The following is a 13,760-nucleotide window of genomic DNA, read 5'->3' as shown; positions in this document are numbered from 1 at the left end:
ATCAACCGTTTCCCACTGACAAAGTGTTTGAGGATTAAAAGGTGGATTTCCGTAAAGGTTCACATATGTGTACAATGTACGTATGGATGGTGATTGCAGCCATGAAATTAAAAGACGCTTGCTCCTTGGAAGGAAAGGTATGACCAACCCAGACAGCATATTAAAAAGCAGAGACATTACTTTGCCAACAAAGGTCCGTCTAGTCAAGGCTATGGTTTTTCCAGTAGTCATGTATGGATGTGAGAGTTGGACTATAAAGAAAGCTGAGCACTGAAGAATTGATGCTTTTGAATTGTGGTGTTGGAGAAGTCTCTTGAGAGTCCCTTGGACTGCAAGGAGATCCAACCAGTCCATCCTAAAGGAAATCAGTCCTGGGCATTCATTGGAAGGACTGATGCTGAAGCTGAAACTCCAATACTTTGGCCACCTGATGCGAAGAGCTGACTCATTGGAAAGGACCCTGATGCTGGGAAAGATTGAGGGCAGGAGAAGAAGGGGATGACAGAGGATGAGATGGCTGGATGGCATCACCGACTCAATGGACATGGGTTTGGGTGGACTCCGGGAGTTGGTGATGGACAGGGAGGCCTGGCGTGCTGCGGTTCATGGGGTCACAGAGAGTCGGACATGTTTGAGCGACTGAACTGAACTGATAACACATATACGTACTTGGGTTATTTTTTTGAAAACTTCCTTTAACATTTTTTATTTGAAATATAGTTGATGTACAATGTGGTGTTAGTCTTAGATGTACAGCCAAGTAATTCAGTTATGCATCTCTGTATATTCTTTTTTAGATTCTTCCCCACTTTAGGCTACTACAAGATGCTGAGCATAGTCCCCTGTGCTATACAGTAGATCCTTGCTGGTTATACATTTTATATATGATGGTGCATATATGTCAGTCCCAAACTCCTAGTTTCTCCTTTTCCCTTTGATAGCCATAAGTTTGTTTTTTATGTCTGTGAGTCTATTTCTGTTTTATAAATAAGTATATTTCATCATTTTTTTTTAGATTCCACATATAAGCAATATCATATCTGTCTTTCTCTTGTACATAGGTTTTCAAAGTCACTAACTTTATTCCTCTGCCATGAGAATGTCAGCTCCACCAGGCAGGCCTTCTTGCGTTTGTGCATGGTATGTCCCAAGGCCTAGAGTCATACCCAGCACCTACCTTGACCCAGGGTGTGTGACGTCAATGTGTGTGAAATCCACATAAGTGTGGAAAGTGGAAGCACAACTTGCTTTTCTATTTAACCCCACCTCGTGGATGGCGTCACACATGTCGGACAGCCCTGCCCTGCTGCGTCATATGGTGTCCCGGACTCTGCTTCAACTTATGTGTTCAGTGATGTATGTTGAAGTGGTTCCTATTTTCCAGAAAGACAATCCATCCCAGCAGTAAAGCACCCGTTTGTTAATGCAGGAGATGAGGGTTTGACCCCTGGGTGGGGAAGATCCCCTGGAGGAGAAAATGGCAACCCATTCCAGTATTCTTGCCTGGGAAATCCTATGGATAGAGGAGCCTGGTAGGCTACGGTCCGTGGGGTCGAAAAAGAGCTGGATACGACTCAGAGACTAAACAACAACAACTGCAAACGTGCTCCTACCTCTGTATAACAGTGTGGAGAGTCTTCTAGAATAAACAAGTCTCATAGAGTAAGTAAGACATAAGAAGCGCAGTTGTTACTGACCCACTTTGGAAGAGGTGTGCTAACGATAAATTTCCAATGCACGGGAAGTTTTTGTGTACTGCTTTGGAGTTAAAAACAACAGACTCTGAGTCACTGGCACCTCTAGGCATTGATTTTTAGTGGCGCCATCATTATTACCACTATTAGGGCTTTCTGGCAAAAACGTGCAGATAAGAAGTAAAAAAAGAAATTAAAAAAAAATGCAGTTAGATGAAATGCAGTTTGGGTACAATCTACTTCCAAATCCAACCTGTTTTTTGTATCACCTATGAGCTAAGAATGGGTTCATGTTTTAACTGTGTTGATAAAAACATCAAAAGAATGTTTTGTGACACATGAAAATAATATGAACTCCAAAGTTCTGAGTGCAGAATGACCTTGTATTGGAACACAGCCACGCATTTGCTTATATATTGTCTATGGCTGTTTTCAGATTATGAGAGCGAAACTGAGGAGCTGCAAAGGCTGTCTGGCCCAAAAAGTGGAAAATATTTCCTGTCTGACTCCTTATAGATCCCTGCCCCGGCCCGTCTTCCCCAGCCCCAGTGATGTTCTCATGATGCGCTTGGTGGCTAACTCCCCTGCTCCATCTGGCAGCAAGCTCACTGCCCTAGAGTACCCCTACCATTCCTCATTTTCCCCTCCATACAAAGCACAGCTCTCAGGACTTACCTGGTGGCCCAGTGGTTAAGAATCTGCCTTCCAATGCAGGGGACATGGGTTTGATTGCTGGTCTGGGAACTAAGATCCCATATGCTGTGGGACAATTAACCCTGCAGGTCACAACTACTGAGCTAAGTCAAATAGCTACTGTTAAGTCACTTCAGTCGTGTCCGACTCTGTGTGACCCCATAGACGGCAGCCCACCAGGCTCCCCCATCCCTGGGATTCTCCAGGCAAGAACACTGGAGTGGGTTGCCATTTCCTTCTCCAATGCCTTTGTGCTATGTCTACTGCAATTAAGACCTGATACAGCCAAATAAGTTAAAACAAAACAAAACAAAACCAAAAAAAGCACAGCTTTTATTCCCTTACTGCGCCCAGTGAGACAGGAGGAGGAAAGTAAAGCCTTTTATTTTCTAGGCATGTGATAATGCATTATGACAAATGATTGGTGAAAGAAATTTAGACTAAAGTGTGACTGTCTAATAGACTGGGTCTTTGTTCTCCCACCTGCATAAGAGGTATGGGCATTTTTCAAGGAACTTGCTCTCTGAAAGCTAGGGGTCAGTCTTTTTTGAAGGGGCCATAATCTTTTAGGGGACTTTCCCAATCTCTCCCCCATACAAGATGAGAAATTAATAACTTGGTGCCAATCTCTCATGCATTCCTCATCTCTAAAATATTTACAGGAACAAAGTGTGTGTGTAGTTTAATCTGCCTACTAGGCAAAAAGAAGACTCAGAGGAGTTGCCAATAAATGAAAATCCAACTTCCCTTGTCTCAAAGTTTGCTGATGTTTCCAAAATCGCTTGAGTGAAAAGCTGTTGATCACTGCAGTCAGGGATTTGTGTTTCTCTCACACATGGTTTGGGAAAAAGTGTTACCACCACAGTTTTAAGATTCCAGGCAAGTGTGGTCATCTTTTCATGCTTCTAGCATTTAAAGCGAAAATCACAGGTTCCTCCCTTGCCAGATCACTAAATTAGCAAACTGATTAAATCACGCTGTTCAAAAGACTACTTTGGATGTTATGATTACAGCACGCTTGAAAATGCGGCTCCAAAGGGCAGGAAGACTGCATTGGAGTGTAACCTGGGGGAAATAAGGCATTTTCTCCATCACTGAATCAATTAAGTATTTCCATTGCTTGCCTACACACTTCTAAGTCTCCTGAAATTGCTAGGCTTGAAAATGAACAGCACGGGGGAACATTTCACAGTCTCATTCCTCCTTCGAACGAGCTCTTTTCTCTCCCCAAGAGCTAAAGGCCGTTTTTCGTGTTTTGAAAGATATCTCTTCTTTTCCGGAAGGGAAATGTGAGAAGACATGCAGCTTTTAAAGCTCCCTTTAAGGGCTTCCTGAGCTGCTGTATTATCACAGGAGACGCGTTGAGAAGGAATGAAACCCAAACGCAGGTAAGGAAGAGAACTCAAATTATCTTGCCTTGGTGTGTCATTCATTTGTTTTCTTTCCCCCAAGCCTCAATGGAGGTGTAACTGATACATAGTGAAATGCATGATTCTCCAGTGTGTGCGTGATGGATTTGTACTTAGGAAACAATCTCTGTGACCCCCAGCCCCTCACCCCGCCCCAGCCAGCCCAAGATATGGCCCGTGTGCATCACGCAGAACTCTGACCACTCTCAGCAGAGGAAAGAGGCCACCCTCTGCTGAACTTCAAATAAGTGGATTCCCCCAGTGTGTGCCTTTGCACTGGCTTTTGCTGCTGAATGCATTTTTTTTCTTTTTCTAACTTGGCTACATCGCATGGCCTGTGGGATACTAGTTCCCCGACCTCGGGTGTAACACGTTCCCCCTGCACTGGGAGCTTGGGGTCTTAACCTCTGGACCACCAGGGAAGGCCCTGAACATGTTTTTGAGATACGTTGACGGCTGCTCTTTCTGATTGCTTGCTAGAATTCCATTATACGAATATATCCATAGGTGTATCCATTCTCTTGTCTGGTTACTTTCAAGGCGACTTGTTTGGTTTGCTGCAACTGAAGTGTTATGACAAATGACATCCACCTGTATCGCCCAGAGCCTGTCCCTCTGCAAGGAAGACGGACAGAACGGCCGGAGAACCTGGAGGTTGCCTGAGAGCACATGGCGTGGGGCCTCCCCCGGGGCCTGGATCTGGCCTGTGCTCCTGGAATGTTAGTTTCTTATTCTTATATCCATCCATCATGTGCTCAGTCATGTCTGACTCTTTACGACCCCATGGACCGTAGCCCACCAGGCTCCTCTATCCATGGGATTCTCCAGGCAAGAATACTGGATTGGGTTGCCATTTCCTCCTCCAGGGGATCTTCCTGACCCAGGGATCGAGCCCATGTCTCCTGCACTGGCAGGAGGATTCTTTACCACTGAACCATTTGGATAAAGAGATGGAACCCTTGGAAGCCACAGTTCAAAAGCAAATCAAGGGGCTTCCCTGGTGGTCCAGTGGTTAAGAATCTGCCTTGCAATACAAGGGACACGGGTTTAATCACTGGTCTGGGAAGATCCCATATGCCAAGAAGCAAGTAAGCCCATGCGCCACAACTCAGGGGCCTGAGCTGCAACTACTGAAGCTACAAGAGAAGCCACCACAATGAGAAGCCCGGAGCATCGAACTAGAGAGTAGGTCCCACTCGCCGCAACCAGAGAAAGCCTGCACACAGCAACAGAGACCCAGCACAGCCAAAATAAATAAATAAATCTTTTTTTTTTTTTAAAGCAAATCAAATGGTTTTCTATCATGGGAGTGGCTGCATGTAACCTGATTTTCATAATGATTTCCCAAATGTAAAATGCATGCTGAGCCGTGGCACAGGCGATACGCATGTGGCATGCTGAGAAGTGGAACAAAGCTATGAACAAAGCTAGTGGAGGTGATGGAAATCCAGTTGAACTCTTTCAAATCCTAAAAGATGATGCTGTGAAAGTGCTGCAGTCATTATACCAGCAAATTTGGGAAACTCAGCAGTGGCCACAGGACTGGAAAAGGTCAGTTTTCATTCCAATTCCAAAGAAAGGCAATGCCAAAGAATGCTCAAACTCCCGCACAATTGCACTCATCTCACACGCTAGCAAAGTAATGCTCAAAATCCTCCAAGCCAGGCTTCAACAGTATGTGAACCATGAACTTCCAGATGTTCAAGCTGGATTTAGAAAAGGCAGAGGAACCAGAGATAAATTGCCAACATCTGCTGGATCACAGAAAATGCAAGAGAGTTCCAGAAAAACATCTAATTCTGCTTTATTGACTATGCCAAAGCCTTTGACTGTGTGGATCACAACAAACTGGAAAATTCTTAGAGATGGGAATACCAGACCACCTGATCTGTCTCCTGAGAAATCTGTATGCAGGTCAGGAAGCAACAGTTAGAACTGGACATGGAACAACAGACTGGTTCCAAATTGAGAAAGGAGTACATCAAAGCTGTATATTGTCACCTTGCTTATTTAACTTATACGCAGAGTACATCATGAGAAATGCTGGGCTGGATGAAGCACAGGCTGGAATCAAGATTGCCAGGAGAAATACCAATAACCTCAGATATGCAGGGGACACCACCCTTATGGCAGAAACTGAAGAAGAACTAAAGAGCCTCCTGATGAAAGTGAAAGAGGAGAGTGAAAAAGTTGGCTTAAAGCTCAACATTCAGAAAGCTAAGATCATGGCATCCAATCCCATAACTTCACGGCAAATAGATGGGGAAACAATGGAAACAGTGACAGACTGTATTTCTTTTGGCTCCAAAATCACTGCAGATGGTGACTGCAGACATGAAATTAAAAGACATTTGCTCCTTGGGAGAAAAAATATGACCAACCTAGACAGCATATTAAAAAGCAGAGACATTACTTTGCCAACAAAGGTCCGTCTAGTCAAGGCTATGGTTTTTCCAGTGGTCATGTACGGATGTGACAGTTGGACTATAAAGAAAGCCGAGCGCTGAAGAATTGATGCTTTTGAACTGTGGTGTTGGAGAAGACTCTTGAGTCCCTTGGACTGCAAGGAGATCCAATCAGTCCATCCTAAAGGAAATCAGTCCTGAATATTCATTGGAAGGACTGATGCTAAAGCTGAAGCTCCAAAACTTTGGCTACCTGATGCAAAGAACCAACTCCTTGGAAAAGACCCTGAGGCTGGGAAAGATTGAAGGCAAGAGGAGAAGGGGACGACAGAGGATGAGATGGTTGGATGGCATCACCAACTCGATGGACATGAGTTTGAGTAAACTCTGGGAGTTGGTGATAGATAGGGAAGCCTGGCGTGCTCCAGTCCATGGGGTCACAGAGTCGGACACGACTGAGTGACTCAACTAAACTGAACTGAAGAAGTGGAAGGTCGAGTAGGTGGCGACAGGAACTAAGACCATTTCGCAAGCTCTCCTCCTGGGTTCTGTGGCTGTGCCGAGGGCGGTGGGAGGGTGGGCTGACCGTGGGCGTCCGTAGACAGTGTGCAGCATCTTGTGTGTGTGTTTCCTTAGAGCAGACATCTGCACCTCGCACCAGATTCTCAAAGGGGCCAGAAACCCCTGCCCCAGACGGCAGTCTCCCTCAGCATTCAGAGCAGTCTAGCCTTGACTGTGCCATGATGCCATCAGGATTTCAATAACCACATTCACCATCTTTCTGTGTTTTCCCCAGCGTGGTTAGTGACACCCCAAATCAGGCTGTGCAGGTAAGAAGCCTCAGAGCCCCCTGACCCTTCCCTGCCCCTAAACCAATCATCCAAGGATTCCCCACGGGTTGTGGTTTGCAGCCTTGAAAGTTTATTCTTATCTGTCCCTTCCCTCTGCCACTACCACGGGCAACTCTGGCCTCGCCCCTTACAGTAGCTTCTGAATTGGTCTCTGGCTTGGGGTTTGGATTCAACCCATCCTCAGGGTTCCTGGTGCGGCATCACTGATCTCCTTACCTCGTCCGCTCACTCAGTCACACCGGGCAGCCTGCATCCCTGGCTCACCTCCCCTCTCCCGGGTACCTGGGTCTTCCCTTGAGTTCTCTCCATCCTGCCTGCCTCTAAGGAGCAGGTGAGGACATCCATATCCCTTCTCTTCTTCCTGAGACAGGCCTGGGACCCGGACGCTTTGCTGCAATCCCTGCACCTGGACACACTTCTCAATACAGGATTAAAAATAACTGCGTGCATGGGCAGTTAGGGCAAGTTCTGGACAAAAGACACAGAGACTGGACAAAAGACACAGAGAGACCAAAAAGACCCCACTGCCACTTTTGAAGAACCAGGAGCAGAAGCAAGGCACTGTACCTGTCTCCTGTACTCAACATAACCTCAGTTCAGTTCAGTTGTTAAGTCGCTGTTGTGTCCGACTCTGTGACCCCATGGACTGCAGCACGCCAGGCTTCCCTGTCCATCACCAACTCCCGAAGTTTGCTCAAACCCATGTCCATCGAGTCGGTGATGCCATCCAACCATCTCATCCTCTGTCATCCCCTTCTCCTCTTGCCTTCAATCTTTCCCAGCATCAGGGTCTTTTCCCGTGAGTCAGTTCTTCGCATCAGGTGGTCACAGTATTGGAGTTTCAGCTTCCGTATCAGTCCTTCCAATGAATATTCAGGACTGATTTCCTTTAGGATGGACTGGCCGGATCTCCTTGCAGATCAACTAAGGGGTGACAAACCACCTAAGCCACCCCTCCCATCCGACCCTGGACACCCCCCCTACTCACCCCATATAAAGAACCAGCTTGCCCACCCCCCAGGCAGTGAGGAAGGGGGCCTGTGGTTCGTTCTCGCTCCCCCTGGCTGCAGCAGGGCCCCCAGTACAGCCCTGCCTGGGAGCCTTGTCTGGCCTCTGATCAGTTTCTGGTGATTACGCAGGGCAAGCCTCCTGGTCCATAACACTCCGGCTGCCCTCCCCCCCGGCTGGGTTCCTAACTGCGGGGCGTGCGTGTCCCCCTAGATCACCAGCTCCGGGAGGGCAAGGCTCTGCCCCTGTGATCAGCGCAATCTCCGTGGGAGGGCAGGGCCTGGCACCAATTGGCAGGCTAACAGAAACCTCCGCTCCAGGAACCGGAGGAGTTAGAGTGTGCTGTGGAGCACTGGGCCAGCCCTCAGGGAGACGAAAAACAATGTTGCCCACACCGGGACCTGGCCGCCCCCTGCTCCTCCCCAGTCGGGCCTCCTCTGATAGTCTCTATCTGCTGGGGAAGGCCCCCGCCCCGCTGGCCTGGGCCCAGCAGGAAACAGGCTTAACCCTTCCCACCCCTTCCAGCCTGGGGCGCCTTCCACCTATGAGCTTCTCCATAAACCTGTTCACAACTCTCCTGAGTCATCGAGGCCTAGGACCTGGGCCCCGGGCTCACTCCTTCCCCACGCACCTGTCACACCTCACCCAGAGTCAACTCTGCAGAACCCAAGTCCTCCACATCACCTCCACCGTAAACCTCTTCCTCATCTTATTCTCTCCTCCTGGGAGCCCCGACACTGTCCCCTCTGGTTCTCCTGCCCCGCCCTCCCCCTGAACACCCCCCCCCCCCCCCCCACCCACTAGGGCTCATTCCTCTGTCGGAATCACCAGGAGTTCCCCTGGGACAGGGCGAGGTGTGCAGGAGGGTACTCATGTAGCCGCATTGCCCATCATGCCAAGCTTCTAGAGGGCGGGCACAGGTCACAAGGGCTCCCCCTGGCCCCTGGCCTGGTTGTGGGAAAAGCTCAGCAAATGAAACGACCCATTTGTGTTCTTATATGATGTGCCTCGGCTGTGCAAAGGTGGTGGCCCTGGCTGCCTCGCTGCCCGCACCCCCCCACCCCCAACCCCGGCGCCCAGGTAAGGACACCAGAGTCCAGGGCTCAAACATATAGAACAAAAGGGGGCAGAGGGCCCGCGGTCTGTCCGATTGGCGGCATTTAGGAGCGGAACCACCGCTGCGCTTGGAGAGTGAGTGTGACGCGGCGCGTGGGAACTGCCGACGGCTCTCGCGGGCTGGACGTGGTGACCCAGAGCCAGACCTCGGGCGGCGGATGCCGCCGGGGCCAGGGGCGGGCGGGGGGCGGGGGCCGGCGCCGGGGCCGCGCCCTCCCGGCCACTCCCCGGGGCGAGCAGCGGCGGCGGCGGCGGCGGCGGCGACCAGGGCGGCTCCCAGACGCGCTGCTCCCGGCCCGACCACCAGGGTCCCCGCGCGCCCCCATGTCCTCCGCGCCGCTGCGCTCGCCCGCCCTGCGGCCCCACAGGATGAAGAAGGACGAGTCGTTCCTGGGCAAGCTGGGCGGCACGCTGGCGAGGAAGAAGAAGGCCAAGGAGGGTGAGTGCGCCCGCCGCCGGCCTCCAGCCGCGCCCGCGCCGCGCTCCGCCCCGCGGGACCCAGGCGGGCGGCCGACCCGCCCCGCGCGCCCGCGCGCGCACAGCGCCGAGCCCTGCCTGGACCCAGTGGAGCGCAGCGGGCACCACGCGGCTCGAGTCCCCGCCGGACCCGATTGAGCGGCTGCGGGCACCATGCTGCCTCTCCTCTCTGGGACCCGCGCGCTCGGTTCGTTGAGCCCGCCGGGCCCGCGCAGCGCGCCGCCGTGACCTTCAGGACAGCCCTTGACCCCCTTTAAACGCCGCCGGGCCGGGAACCAGCCGCCAGCCTGGCGGCGCCCCCTCTCCCGGCGGCTCCTGGAGCCCACTTTGGGCTCCTGGCGTCATCGAAACGCGCATCGCTGGCTCCTGCTGAGGACAGGACGCTGAGCAGCCGTGGGGACGAGCCCCCCGGCCCGCTGGAGACAGCCCTGCGCCCACCGCGGCCCGCTCACCAGCCATTTCTTTAGCCTCCTCTCCCGCGGGCTCGCGCCTTCAGCCCTGCCTGGGGGCCGCTCGATGAGCATTTATTGGGCACCACTGCGGGGCGACCCTACTGCTGGGGGCCCGCTGGTTTTCGGGGTGCGGTGCACTGCACGGATTGCGCCCCCAGCGTGGGCGAGAGGGGAGGAGGAAACGGATGCCCGAGGCCGCGAGGCCCGCCCGCACGGACTGCAGAGGCCCCTCCATGTTTGCCTTCGCGGGTCCACGAAAATTATCCTAAAAAACTTCCTGCCACCTCTTACAAGTTTTTTTTTTTAAGAGTTGTGGGAGATGTGACTTCGGGCCTCTTGTTTGTGTTCTTTAAACACGGCTGTTCCCCGGGCCTCTCCCAGGACTGCATTCCTGATTTTTCCCTTTGTTCTGGTCAGGGGAGTCTTCCCCCGGCCCAGATTCCCTGTGGCTGAGGGTGGGTTACGCTGGGGTGGCTGTGAACCAGGCTGCCGGGAGCTGCCGGTAGTCTGGACCTTGGGAGAGAGAGGATCCCCACTCAGGGGTGTGCAGTGAGTTCCCTAAACCGCCCGGAGCCTGACTGTGCTTTAGAAAGTCTTCTCCTACCTGCCAGGCGAGTGTACCCCCCAGGGACGTGTGTACCCCAAGGACAGGCTTACAGGCTCACGTGGCCCCATGTTAATTTCTCTCTTTGATGTGTGTATTCCTGGGGATGTCTGTGATCTTTTACCTCGAGGGCTGAGCAGATGTACAGTGACCCACCTTCCGCCCAGGGTGTGTGTGTGTGTGTGTGTGTGTGTGTGTGTGTGTCTGTGTGTGTCCGTGTGTGTGTGTGTGTCCGTGTATGTGTCCATGTGTGTCCATGCATTTGTACAGACAGTGACCCACCTTCCTCCCAGGGTGTGTGTGTGTGTGTGTGTGTGTGTGTGTGCGTGTATGGCAGGGTGTGTGTGTGTGTGTGTGTGTCCGTGTATGGCAGGGTGTGTGTGTGTGTGTCTGTGTGTGTCCGTGTGTGTGTCTGTGTGTGTGTGTCCGTGTATGTGTCCATGTGTGTCCATGCATTTGTACAGACAGTGACCCACCTTCCTCCCAGGGTGTGTGTGTGTCCGTGTGTGTGTGTCCGTGTGTGTGTGTGTGTGTGTGTGTGTCCGTGTGTGTCCATGCATTTCCCACCAGGGACAGTTTTACCACATTAGATGGTTCCCCCTGAGGGCAGGGCCTTTCACCTTTACTTTATCAATGAAAAAAACGCTGCCTGCCACATCAGTGAGGGAGAGGGTGTGGCATTAATTCAGGATGGAGACAAATCCTGCTGAGCAGCCCCTCCCCCCATGATTCACCCCAGGAAGCACGGGGACGCTGGCTCCAGGAGCTGAGGGGCGAATCCCAGGGGTGGTCGCGGCGATCCTAGACCTGGGCCGCTTCCCGTGCACTGTTGTCGTTAGTCGCTCAGTCGTGTCTGACTCTCTGTGACCCCATGGACAGCAGCACGCCAGGCTTCCCTGTCCATCATCAACTCCCGCAGTTTGCATCGAGTCAGTGTTGCCATCCAACTATCTCATCCTCTGTTGTCCCCTTCTCCTCCCGCCTTCAATCTTTCCCAGCATCAGGGTCTTTTCCAATGAGTCCGCCAAAGCATTGGAGCTTCAGCTTTAGCATCAGTCCTTCCAACGAATATTCAGGATTGATTTCCTTTATGATTGACTGGTTTGATCTCCTTGCTGTCCAGGGAACTCTCAAGAGTCTTCTCCAGCACCACAGTTCATAAGCATCAATTCTTCGGTGCTCAGCCTTCTTCATGGCCCAGCTCTCACATCCGTACATAGAAAAGTACTAAATGCTTTAACTTGAAATATCTGGTTTTCTTTCATTAACAGTGATCTTTTGATGTTCAGACTCCCCAGTCTTTGTTGCAAAAACTGCTGCATATTCTGGCTCCTCTGTTGCATCTTCTGGAGCCCTCTCTCAGAGCTTGCCGTGTCCCAGGCTTATGTCCTCAGTTTTGTCCACCGAGTAAAACATAACTCTCAACTTTGAGGTTGTGCTTTTTTTTCAGTTGACACGTTGTACCAAGCAGATGAGTCACTCCTTTCCTAAGCCTGACATTTAAGATCCAGACTGTCTTTCGTTACTTATATCAAGTCACACCTCCTAAAAGAGATGATAAGTGGCCTTCCCCCACCCTAGATCATTCCCGCTACATCTCTGATCTGCAGATCAGAGGGGCAGTGGGAATGATCTGTCACGCTCACCAAAATCATTTCAGTTCCTCCTTATGCCTTGCGGCAATTATAAACACAAATGTCATACACTCTCCAATTCATTCATTGCCTGCCGTGGGACCCTAGGAAGAAAAGATGGACAAGGCTCTTCTTTTGTGGACCAGGGACTCAGCCGTAATAAATAAAACAGGTCTATAATAATATCTGCCAGGAAGAAGGTGTAAAAGTGCAATCAGACAGGTGCCTGGGGAAGGCCTCAGAGCAGGTGATGTTTGGGTTGAGACCCGAAAGAACCAGGACAGCTATCTCTCACAGAATAGCGAGTCAGTGGAATGTTGTGGACAATGACAGCTTTTGATAGGTGACGTTTACTCCCTTGGAATATGAAGAGCAAATGCCTGAACTCATGGACTAGCCCCAAGTTCCAAACCAAAGTGTTTGTCTTTGCCTTTGTGAACTAGCATGCGTCTAGAAAATCAAGGGTGAATCAGGTTTAATTTGAATATACCAAGAGTAGTCGGCATCATCCAGTGATGAACAAAATAGTCATGAAACAGCAGAAGGAAAGAGATATTTCTGTAGTATAGCTGTTTTTTTTTTTTTTTTCCTGTTTGTTTTGTTTTGGCCACACCACATGGTTTGTGGGATCTTAGTTCCCTGACTAGGGATTGAACCCAGGCCTTTGACAGTGAAAACGCTGAGTCCTAACCACTGGACCGCAAGGGAACTCCAGCTGCTTTTGCTTTGCTGTGTGAGTTATCTGGGTCCCCTGCCTCATTTCTCAAGATTGGGGTGCCTGGCACCCCCCACCCCCCGCCCCATGCAAACAGAAGGTCACAAACGCTAATCAAGCTTGGATGTAGGAATTCCAAGAGGACTGACCTTGGAAGGGCGCAGTGGCTTCTGTCTGTCTTGTGGGAAGAGCGGAAGGAGTGGGGAGTGGGAGGGAGGCCGAGGTGCGAAGGCTGGAGAATGAGGTCCTGAATGATTGATGGAGAGTTGCTGGTCTCCCTCTAGGCCTGTTGCCTTGGCAACCTGCCTTGGCAACCTGCCCTCCCTGCCACTCATGTGGTTCACTTGTAGCAGTCCTGGCCCCTCCCAGGCTCCCCATGGGAAGGTGCTCATTTGCCTGCCAGGGACTGGCGGGAAGACAGTGATTCGAGGTGTGCTGGGCGCTGCCAGCTGTGCAGTGGGTTTCATTTCCTTTTTGTTAGAAAGTCCACAATGAGTTCAGGAGTGTGGGTGGAGGTGAGGGGGAGGGCGCTGGGACAAGGACCACGCTGCTGGGAAGTTAGAGATCCCGGCGCCTGGGACGTTTGACATTGCAGAGCTTGGGGCCGTGACAAGCGCTGAGGCACGCACGTATTGGGGGTGAACATCTTGTCACTTTGCCAGGGGAGGTCATGTTCAGAAATGTGTTCTGAGGTTTGCAGGA

At 51.2% G+C, this 13,760-nt stretch overlaps 1 protein-coding gene across 2 annotated transcripts in view; it reads left to right on the top strand.

Annotated features, from left to right (window-relative positions):
- Positions 1–9,428: 9,428 nt before the first annotated feature.
- PARVB (parvin beta) overlaps positions 9,429–13,760 on the top strand; it is a 114,758-nt gene continuing 110,426 nt past the window's right edge. For both annotated transcript variants that reach the window (XM_061124364.1, XM_061124363.1), the window contains exon 1: positions 9,429–9,615. In XM_061124364.1, the coding sequence (XP_060980347.1) occupies positions 9,501–9,615 (115 nt within the window). In that variant the 5' untranslated portion in view covers positions 9,429–9,500. The remainder of the gene's footprint in view (positions 9,616–13,760) is intronic.

This window comes from Dama dama, chromosome 22, assembly GCF_033118175.1.
Source record: "Dama dama isolate Ldn47 chromosome 22, ASM3311817v1, whole genome shotgun sequence".
In the NCBI taxonomy this organism is placed as follows: Eukaryota; Metazoa; Chordata; class Mammalia; order Artiodactyla; family Cervidae; genus Dama; species Dama dama.
This window is presented reverse-complemented; position numbering and strand designations above follow the sequence as displayed.